At 30.7% G+C, this 12,366-nt stretch overlaps 1 protein-coding gene across 2 annotated transcripts in view; it reads left to right on the forward strand.

Moving 5' to 3' along the window:
• Positions 1-12,366, forward strand: part of nAChRalpha2 (nicotinic acetylcholine receptor alpha2) — a 249,917-nt gene that overhangs the window by 168,121 nt on the left and 69,430 nt on the right. For both annotated transcript variants that reach the window (XM_085946224.1, XM_085946225.1), the window contains one exon: positions 4,103-4,212. In XM_085946224.1, the coding sequence (XP_085802350.1) occupies positions 4,103-4,212 (110 nt within the window). The remainder of the gene's footprint in view (positions 1-4,102; positions 4,213-12,366) is intronic.

Here is a 12,366-nt window from a genome sequence, read left to right on the forward strand (position 1 = left end):
ATTCAATTTTACTTAAAGATGGCTAAAAGTAATAAACAAATGCATTGGCATCGTGTTCTGATATATTCTAAAAGTTTCAAATGATGACTAGCTAGTCGGGAAGTTAGTTAAAAATCGATTGAAAGATTTGTACCGGATAAACAACCACCGGACAAATAACAATGCGACCTATTAAAAACGTTGTAAAATCACAGGTTCTGGCAGTGTATGCCAGAATTATTAAAAAATATGGAGGTATACCTATAGTACTAAAATCTTAACTTCGTGAACAACTAACATACATAAACACACAAAGCCACAAAAATGGAAACCTTTTATACGACTAAACGGTCAGTAAGAAATGTTTATACATATTAACAAGTAATTTATTGTTTATACTTACCATCGACTACTTTATGCTTACCATAGTTTAGCATAATACTTTCCATGTACTCAAATAATATATTATACTCGTATAAAAAGTATACTTACTAAATAATTAAAACCCTTGAAAATATTTTTTATGCATTGGGTATTTGTGATATTTTGAGTGATGGTGTAGCGTTCAATTCATAAAAAAGTGTCACATACAGCTGCAGGGCAGTGAAATAATTTTTGAAACACGTGTTTGTTTTATTACACACGAGCTTGTTTTACTGCCAAATATTTATTTATAGCTTAATTCAAGACATGTGATCGATGCCATGTAAAAAATATAAAAATATCTAACGAATTCGAACGAAATGTTTTCGTAACCCTATTTCACTAAAGAACAAAATGTGAATAATAAATAATATAATTTTAAATACTAGAGGGGAGGGGGTATTGATTTTAATTCATTTTGCAGATTCTTCTCCATAGGTTAATTTAAAAAGGGGAAGAAACATAATATCCTAATAAACTCTCTTAATGCAAAAGGCTAATGCTCATAAAACATTATTAAATGCAGGAGTGCTTTATAAAGAAATAAAATGAATTATTTCAAGCAAGTCAAAGGTCTAAGCCCTAAACCACAACAATCCGTATGTTTGTAGGTTAGTTAGTTATGTCATTCTGATACCCTTTCTCAGTATATGAATAAACATTATTTAAAAATCATATAAAATTTAATAAAATCTTATTATTTTCAATGTGTTTGTTCTAAAATTGAAAATAACGTCATATTATATTGATAGGTTTTTTTCCAAATTATTCGTTGTTCTGCCCTGCATTATACATACTTATAATTTAATGCTTATTTACTAATAAATAGTAAAATAGTATCGGTCAAATTTTCAAAGTTGTACGGTTAATTTTTCGATATATTATTTATCATGAAATATATTTTTCGATTATTGCATTAGTCTATTCTTTCATAATATTCAATAAATTGAACAGTTTGGGATAATTAATTGTAAATTGATCATAATTATTTTATAATAGCATGTGATTTCCATGGGCGATCTGACGACGTCTAATACTAATTTCAAGGCAGACTTGTACAATGACGTTCCATTATAAAATCCTATTTTATAATGCAAATTGACAACTTATAACTTTGCCAAAAAGTGTACAGATTGTTTACGTTAGATTATTTAGTTAGCAATACAGGATGCAGGCGAAATCATTTGGGAATGTCCTAAAATATGTACGGAAAGAGAAGATGGTCAAGTCGGTTTAACCAGCTGTTGCCCCCATCACGCTGTTCGACCTGGTCGCAACAAAGGCCAATTATATTGCATTTAAAAAAAATGCTGCGTGTTACTGCTGACGTGAAGATCTCTTCACATATTATAATGATCGTTAGTTTTTATATTCGCTTTATTTTGTATTATTTTATTTATTACCTACTTATATTTTTTTCATTTTTGTCAGTTCGCCATGTTCCTCTCTCCTGCGAATATTTTTATTGAATAATTAAATTTAAGCTCAGTCAAAATACACTGGAGCGTGTGGCAAACTTAGTCATGAGTAACTGCTCCTGAGATATCCCCAGGCATAAAAACTGCTTATATGCTTTATATCCAAACGTAGAGCCTCGTAATACGCTCGTTTAAGACGCGGATATGGTACAGGTTGGGTTTGTTTGGTGGATCTATGTCTGTCTTGTTTATGTTTAGACCATTAACTTAAGCGAAATTCTTAATATTCAAAGTATATAATACATATACATAATTTGAAAACACCTCAGACATATTTATATACATACTAGAAAAAAAAAATGCAAACAATGCAACGTCAGCTGGTACTTTGACCTAAAACCACTGAATTTGCGCCAATGTGCTTTACCAATTATGCTACGAGCATTCTACTTAATTACGACAAATTTAACTAGTTATTTTTTCATGAAATACTTATCAAATTGCGTTAATGTTGGCTATCGGTTTTTTTTTGTTTTAAATCAAGGTCACCCGGATCACTCCAATTTTTAGTTATAGCGTACTTGCACTTACTAATAATTTAATAAATTGTTCCTTTTATTCAGTGAATAATTCACAAGATTTGAGAATGTAACATTATTTATATTTAATATTTTGAAACCATCCCAAATATATTTTCTAGTAAGTAGGTATATAATACGAAAGATACTTCCATACTATGGTGGTTCATATAGTTCGTTTTAGTGTGAAAATGATGAGTCACCTTTCTATTGTAGCAAAATACAATATATCGATTCTCTTATTACGCACTAAACTACCTAAAACAGAACTATACTTTACCGTTTTTTAAATATACAGTAATATTACGTAGAAGGTATTCAAGCAGTTTTAAATTTCCTTATACATCAATCACTATTCAACTATCTTCAATAGAGTTACACACATTTTCCTCAGTAAAATGTTTTTCGGGTACTACATACTCAATATCGGTCGTGTAGCGATGTGACACGTTTAGCTAGCTGCCAGGGCACATGACAGCCCGTGGGAAACTTATTTTACCGGAATTTTCAACAACTGAATGATGGCTTCTAAATTTGAATTCATCGAAGTACCTACCAGAATTCAAGAGCTGTTTCCACTGTGAGAGTTTTTTCTGTCTCCTTTGATACAATTCAAAATATTATATATCATATTATTATTATCAAATAGCTCATATAGAAAAAATATGTCATAATATATGTCGTAGTTTCGTATTAAATTGGGCATTTCTATATCATCATCATCATCATCATGAATCTATCCACTGCTGGATGAAGGCTTTCATCAAGCTGCTTCCACTTATCTCGGTGCTGTGCATTGCGTTGCCACGTACCTACTTCCTCATAACTTTATCATTTCATCGATCATTGTGGATTTCATTTGCATGCCCCTGCATCCTGTTCTGAAAAGGTTTTCACAAAGTAATTTCGTCTAAAAAGCATACATTTAACAAAAAAAGCGAACATATTTTAATATTTTCTGATAATTATCGAGATATCCGGTTCGTAAAATGTTGTATTTCGAGCGCTGGATTTTATTTAGATTTTATAAATCGGTGTAAGATATGGGTTCAAATTAAAAACCCGATCATAATAATCATGGCCCTTACACCCTGAAGCGGGCCCCCAGGCTAGGATCTTTTGTAGGCCCCCTTGCCTATCACTTAGATTAAAGGCAATATGGCGCTCTACATTAACTTTTTCCAAATGTAGTAAGAGGTAAAATTAAGAATATATTTTAGTTTAATTTGATAAATTTTTAAGCGATTTAAAGTATTTTTTAATAAATCCACCTAAATTATTGAATTGTTGCGTATCGACATACATAAAAAATTGCATCGTATAACTACATGCTTTAAAACCATAATTTAAATTAACATTTTAAATGAACTAGCGCTGCAGTCGTCTTTTTTACTGTTAGGGTAAATTTATGATGTATGTTTATCTCACTTATTTGGTTGACCCACCACGCCGGGTTCCTCCTGAGACTAGGCCCTCGGGCTAGAGCCCAGTCAGCCCACGTCCCTTGTGGGGGCCATGCTATTAATAATACTATTAAACGGTTCATGATATACCTCACTGAATGTTTTTACCGGTGCATTATTATCTTGGTAACACCACCTAGGCACAAACACCGCCTCTCATACTTCTTCGCTTTCCAAAGTCATACTTCAAAAAGTATACGGTTTACTTAAAATGAACATAATTCTTAATTTTCCTTTGCAGGAGTGGCAAGATCACAAGTTTCAGTGGGACCCTTCTGAGTATGGCGGAGTCACGGAGTTGTACGTGCCCTCTGAGCACATATGGCTTCCAGACATAGTACTTTATAATAAGTAAGTAATAATTCTTTTCCCACTACTAACTACAATAAAAAATCGTAGAAATGTTAAAAGGATTAAATAATCCTCATAATAAATTGTTCTTACATGGACAATTAATTATAAAACGAAAAGAAACTACATTAACTATTACAGATGACAAGAAATCTAAGTATAAACACGAGAGGAATGCCTTTTATATAACTATCTTTTTCTTTCATGCGGAAAGCTATGGGGTTGACCTTCCCTTTCTGATACTAATATATTCCGTCCGTTCTGGCCATGTCACATTAAGTTACCGTACGAGATTGACAATATTACAATAGTAAAAAGGAAAATTCTTATTTTGGCAACTTAAATAAGTCTAATAAGATTTCATCATCATTATTTGCAATTTTTGAAGTTATACTTCTTTTGGCGGGTTTGGAAAATCAGATCAGAATGTATTTTTGGCGTGTGACATGTAACAAATAATTTATTTTTTCACACGAAAAAAATTCACTCGATTGCATTCGAACCACCGATTGTTCGGTTATCACAGTATGATACTGCAATCGTGACGATTATACAGTATAATATTATAGTTTAGAATTGTTCCGTTGCCTAGGCAAAAATTTGTTATTATCGGCCATTTGCAATTCCTTGCGTAAACAAACGATTAAACGTCAGAGTAACAGTTGGTACTTTAAAAATAAAAACAACGTGAAACCATTAAATAATTTAGTAATATAAGTTAAATTGTATAGAAATAAAATAACGACATTCCAATAAGCGGTCCTTTTTCTTGAGTGTATAATTTAACAAGATAATTAAGAGCAAGTCAAAGAATCTAGTTTATCACAAGTTTTGTTTTTGTTTTATTACGCCAAAGAAGTATAACTTCTAACGCGCGTACATGAAAGTACACACACCGATTTTTTTATCTATAAATTATCAAAAAGGCATCAAAACATATTTATAATAATACGAGTAATTCTATACACTCTTATATTCACATATCTCTGTCTCACAATTGAGTAAATCTCTCTTTGTTGCATGTACTTTTAGATATATCTCCTTTGTTCGTAATTAAATACAACGCTTCGTATGTATGCAATGCGCATTTATGATTTTTAACAAGTTACTATCGTTAACAGTAATTATATATTATAACTCCGAACTTTGAGTCTGGCTATAAACACCTGGCCTGCAGGTATAACTAATAGTCTTCACGTCCGCGTTATCTTGTCTTTAAAACATGTCCTTTTTACATGGCTACCATATTATGATAACCATAAAAACGATTTTTTTTTTTTCATATAATAATTCCCTAGGTCTTATTATTATATTATCCTTTCTAATTGTTTTAAAACTAGTGTTTTCTTCATTTTGTAATTTTAAAATTACTATTAATTACCATACGGTGACAACCCAAAGATAAAATACAGCTACGATTCCGAAATATCGAGGATAAAAAGAAGAAGAACACGCAGTGATAACCGAAAAACAAAATATGATTACCTATTAATTTTAGCGGTAATGTTGTAAAACTGGTGCCTTTGAGATATTGTGGTACATAATCGAGAACGACGACATCTACTCTCTAAAATTAATAAATATGAATGACCAGCTATCCATAATATGTCTCCAGAACTTCTGAAAATTTTGCAGTTCTTGCAAATGGGAAAGATTTCTAAAGGTTCAATGTCAGCGGAAATTTTGATAGTCACTACGGAAGATTGAGGTTAGGTTTTTCAATATTGTTAGCTATGCGGACGGCGGAGCGTTGTTAGAGAGACCTTAGAGATTTTAAAGGAGACAAGAGCCTCATCAGTTAGGAATACGTAGAATTACGATTAAAACATTAGGTCCTTTTTAGGATATTATTACACGTTCGCTTTTCAATATCTAAGATAACTTTATCGTTAAGGAATTTAAGAAAAATTCTTCGAACGGAGATATATCTATCGTCCAATCATATTATCTTGATAACAGTGACTAGTTTAGAGAGTTGGAGGCCCAAGGTACTGGCTAATTTTGAGGCCCCTTGTGTGTACAAAAATAAATTAAAAACCATAAGTTAAACCGTAACTACCAACGTAAGTACATAATATATTTTCAATGTATCTCTTTCTAGAACCACATCATATAAGCAAAAATAAATAATTAGTATAATCAAAGATGATAGTGATGACACAATATAGTCATCTGTGATATTTTTTTATGTACAAGTACGTATTGTTTGGTAGAAGCAAATTCGTATAGAATGCGTTCAGTTGCCTGAATAGTATTTTACAAAGTTATTTCCTTTTATGGCTAAAGCGTAAAATCGTCAGTATTATGTACGTTATATACTATACGTTATAATATAATGTCGTTGATTCTAGGCTCGAGTCCTTGGTCTGGCAAATACGCACATTGTTTTTCAAATTGTATTGGACCTAATTGATTGAGCAAGGAGTTAACATCCATTTCTCGTAAAACAAAAATCTATCAATACAAACCTCTACTATGTGGAGGATCATATTATAATGATCCTTTTAGGATCGGACATGGTCAAATAAAAGACATATTTGTTTGAGTGGTTATGTTATTGACCCCTTTAATGTTTTCAGGGTTTTTGTTATGCTTCGCGTAATATTTTTATACTCAATTTGTGCTAAATACAAATACTCATCTTTATAAGATTTCGGTATAATTTAATATTTTTTTATTGTTTTTTTGAACTGTTTCAAGACCCCGTTTTGAATTTTAAAACGGATCGATTGCGTCATCTTCGTCAATGAAAAAAATTAAATAATCAAAAAACGTCGACCAAAAATTAATTCATGTAAGTAAATTCAATCGTGACAATAATACACAATTAGGTATTATTATAATACAATAAAATTAACGGTGAAGGACATTTATATTATTTCGAATTATTAACACTGTGTCAGGTATCGATAATTAATTAAATTGGAAATTTCAACAAACAAGTTCTACTATTTTTGCTATATTTATATTATGTGGAGTGCTTATAATAATATGTTTACCGTAAGTTGATATTTTACAACATGTTTGCTCCGCATTGCGACTACCCGCAAGCCATTTGTTGAGGCTACTTTGCTGTATCGAAAATGTATAAAGCTTAAACTGAAACCGACACTATCTTTTACATATATTTTCCAATGCCGGTTAATCTTTACGAACTTACTTCAACAACAATAATCTTTTAATTGGATATAATATATATACATTATAGCATATTTCAATACAGCGTAATCTGGAACTGTTAGTTTGTCGATTTAAAAATTATTCCTGCGTTTCGGTAGGTTATTTCAAGTTATTTTAGGTTTCAAATTACAATTACCACATAAAAATATTCTTTAAATAATTTACCAAATTCTTTGTACATTTGAAGTTAAGGCGAAGTCTTCACTGAGCCTTTTTTAAAGAGGCACCTAGCGGAAAAATACGAAGCTTGCAATTTAAGACATGTTTTTGATAATTTACAATTTCAACTGTATTAATGAATAAATATGTATCTGAGAACATTAAAAAGAAAAATATTTTTTATTTTAAGTCAAAGATAAACTTACAATTGTAAAAAATGTAATAAAATTTTAATTTGTTGAATCGGACCGCACCCTATTATTACATATATTTTATGGTCATAGTTATTATTGACATTTAGTTTATTAAGTTTTCTAAGCATCACTTAAGAGATTTTTGACTAATTCATAGTTTTAATATTTTTATATCTTTTTTAAAAAACATCGATTTTTATAAAAAACTAGCTAAAGTACCCGGCTTCGCACGGGGTCGCTTCGTGGTTATATTTATCTTAGATATTTGAAAAATAATAAGAGGTAATTATTTCTTTAATATTAAAATATCTGTGTAATACAATATGGCAATATGAAAATAATTATAATAGGAGTAAAGGTCAAACATAAGAACACTAAATTAAAATCGAATCCAAAATATGAAAACGTTATTAATGTTATAAATATGTAGTAAAAAAAAAAATCAAAATTGGATGGAACAAACAAACAACAAACTTTGTATGTTATATAATAATAATTTAGAAACCGCACACAACTGACAAAAGTTTCATCGCAATCGGATGAATGGTATAGGAACGCATACGAATAGTAGAAGAAGATGATTTTCTAATTCAGAAACCTTCGTGGGCATGCGCATGACAACTCACCAAAGTTTCATTGCAATCGGATTAATGGTATAGGAACGCACACGCATAGAAGAAGATGGTTGTACTAATTCAAAAACCTTCGCGGGCTTGCGCACAACAACTGGTCAAAATTTCATCACAATCGGATGAATGGCATAAGAACGCATACAAATAGAAGAAGAAAAAGATGATTGTAGTAATTCAGAAACCTTTGCGGGCAAGGGCACAACAACTCACCAAAGTTTCATTGCAATCGGATGAATGGTATAGGAACGCATACGAATAGAAGAAGAAGAAGATGGTTGTACTAATTCAGAACTCTTTGCGGGCGTGCTCACAATAACTGGTCAAAATTTCATCGCAATCGGATGAATGGTATAAGAACGCATACAAATAGAAGAAGATAGAATAGAAGAAAAAAGAAAATAGTTGTAACAATTCAGAGACCTTTGCGGCGTGAGCACAACAGTTGATCAAAATTTCATTGTAATCGGATGAATGGTATAAGAACGCATACGAATAGAAGATAGAATAGAAGAAGAAGATGGTTGTACCAATTCAGAAACCTTCGCGGGTGTTGGCACAATTACTGACGAAAAATTTGTTGCAATCGGATGAATGGAATAGAAACGCATACGAATAGAAGAATATAGAATAGAAGAAGAAGAAGAAGATAGTTGTACTAATTCAAAAACCATTGCGGGTGTTACCACAACAACTGACGAAGGTTTCATCGCAATCGGATAAATGGTATAGGGACCATACGAATAAAAGAAGATAGAATGAAGAAGAAGAAGATGGTTGTACTAATTCAGAAACCTTCGCGGGTGTAGGCACAATTACTAACAAAAATTTTATTGCAATCGGATGAATGGAATAGGAACGCATACGAATAGAAGAATATAGAATAGAAGAATATAGAATAGAAGAAGAAGAAGAAAAAGATGGTTGTACTAATTCAAAAACCATTGCGGGTGTTACCACAACAACTGATGAAGGTTTCATTGCAATCGGATGAATGGTATAGGGACCATACAAATAAAAGAAGATAGAATGAAGAAGAAGAAGAAGATAGTTGTACTAATTCAGAAACCTTTGCGGGTGTTGGCACAATTACTGACGAAAATTTTATTGCAATCGGATGAATGGAATAGGAACGCATACGAATAGAAGAATATAGAATAGAAGAAGAAGAAGAAGAAGAAGATGGTTGTACTAATTCAAAAACCATTGCGGGTGTTACCACAACAACTGATGAAGGTTTCATCGCAATCGGATGAATGGTATAGGGACCATACGAATAAAAGAAGATAGAATGAAGAAGAAGAAGAAGATGATGATTTTTCTAATTCAGAAACCTTTATGGGTGTGCATACAACTACTTACCAAAATTTCATTGCAATCGGATGAATGGTATAGGAACGCATACGGGACAGACAGACAGACATTCATTTTTATATATTAGTATAGCCTATACTCTTCCCGCAAGTGCAAGCAATAAGTTTACAAAGTTTTATCGCAATCGGATGAACGGTATGGCTGCGCATTAAATACGAACAAACAAACACACAAATATTAATTTTTATATATTAGATATAAATGTGTATAACTTGAAATCCTTTTTATTTATATCAAATTTTATTTATGTATGGTCCTAATATTGAAGCTTGTTGATAAAAATTAATATAATATAAGTAGTAAAACCTTGTTTATTTTTTTTTTCATTCTTGTATTAGTACTTACATTGCTGACCATTTAAAAAGGTGTCTGTATTATTTAATAATAGAGGGGGGGGCCAAGATTTTTTTTTTAAAGGGAGGCGTAGGAACATAAAGTTTGGAAAGCACTGATCTAGATAGTCTAGATCCATGCACACATTAAAAAAAGCAAGGGAATTTTCTTAGACCTAGGAATCCAACCCGAGAACATAAACTTATTAAGGGGGATCATTATGCCAACAGAGATCCTAGCGGAAAAATACGAAGCTTGCAATTTGAGATTTTTTTTTTGATAATTTACAATTTAAACTGTATTACTTAATAAATATGTATCTGAAAACATTTAAAAGATTCTTTTATATAAAATCTTTTATATATAATATATAAATAAAAAAGATTTCATGTTATACACATTTATATTTTTTTATAAAAATCGATGTTTCTTAAAATAGATATAAAAAATATTAAAACTATGAATTAGTCACAAATCTAAACGGTAAAAATTTGAAAACTTATTAAACTAAATTTTAATAATAAATATAACCATAAAATAATAACTAAGTAAGCTATGCACCAAATATGTGACAAATTCACATTTTTTTTTTACAATTGTATGTTTATCTTTGACTTAAAAAAAAAATATTTTCAGATACATATTTACTAATTAATACAGTTGAAATTGTAAATTATGAAAAAAAAATCTCAAATTGCAAGCTCCGTATTTTTCCGCTAGGTTCTCTGATACGTTACCACTCGGCCATCGCTAGTGCTTTCTCTAAATTTACTTAGATCACGTTTTCAAATGACATAATTTTCAATTTATGAATTGAATTAGCATTTAATTGATAGAATTCCATTTTACAAAATAATTTTATAAAGATTATTTTATTAGTGAAAAATTATATTTTTACTGGCACACCATTATCAATATTGTTGATAAACTAGTATTTATAATGTTTTAATCTAAATATTGAACTGTATTTTTTTATATTATTATTTTGGTATAATTAGGATTATTACAATACCAATATTTTTAAACTTAGATACCTACATAAATTTATTGTTATATTTCTTGTCGATAAGCCTTTATTTGAATATAAGTCGTACTAAAAAGATTGGTCATGAAAATAACAAGATTTATACACAAGGACATCATGTCTGCAGTTGTTCGTCATTTTTCGTCGGGATCACCATTAAAGTAGTAGTTCATTATGTTATTTTGTATGAAGTCCAACTAATAAGTTTAGTTTGTGGATATGGATACATAAATATATATTAATAAACACAGAACTGTTTTATCTTTGTTTATAGATTCATATATATTTTAATATTACAATATAGTATGGCTTTATCATTTTGATAGTTTTTTTTGTATATTACGGACAAACGTATATCGAGTAACGGTTGTTCAATCGAGAGATTATTTGTGAACTGCTTGATTGAAAGGTTTGATATCGATTAGGCACATATTATAGTTAATAGTATAATAAATTCGAGTGACGACTACTTCATTATCGACTAACATCGGTAGTTCTTTTTTATATCGATAGTAGTATGATGTCATGGAGTCTGATTAAATTTAAAAATGAAAGGTAAGAGTTTAATAGTATCTTCTTGTATAGATTCATGGTCACAATTCGAATATGTATGTCTCCAACGTTGTCTAACATTCAGCAACACATCTGATTCTTTTACAGGCATAGTAGAAAGTAATTTTTTACATATTTCATTCACTTAGTTATTGTTCTTTGTTATTTGAATAATATATGCTCTGCTTCTTTCGTGCTCAAACAACTTACTATAAACGTAGATTACAGGTTTTTCCTGAACAGTATCGCTACTTGCTTAGGCAAGGAACTACAGAACGTCGATGATACCCTCTGTCAGTGTCCCCATATGTCAGTTGAAAAGATAGAGACCGGTCAGTCAGAGTGATATAAAAAATCACGCATATTCTAGTGCACACAAAAATGTCTTTAAAGGTTGCTCTTGGAACACTCTCAGTAGGGCTTTGAAGAATGTCTAAACTTCATTATGCCACTATATTAAACGATCGAATATTGGGTGATAAAGTAAAACGCAAGTATCGATACATTGGCTGGGAGTTCTGTCTACTGTTGTTTAGGTACGTAAGGAAAAAAAATCTAACAAATGGTAATAATTACTTGTGACATTATATGTATCGGATATAAAAAATGTATTTCAGTTTATTGCATGCCATAAGAGAGATAGAAAATTGATACTTGCTAGAAATGAAACACTCTATCGAACGATTTGTAAAAGGAATGCTATTTGTAA

Source organism: Rhyacophila brunnea, unplaced genomic scaffold (assembly GCF_057557595.1).
Source record: "Rhyacophila brunnea isolate RB1 unplaced genomic scaffold, BYU_Rbru_1.0 scaffold_19, whole genome shotgun sequence".
Lineage (NCBI taxonomy): Eukaryota > Metazoa > Arthropoda > Insecta > Trichoptera > Rhyacophilidae > Rhyacophila > Rhyacophila brunnea.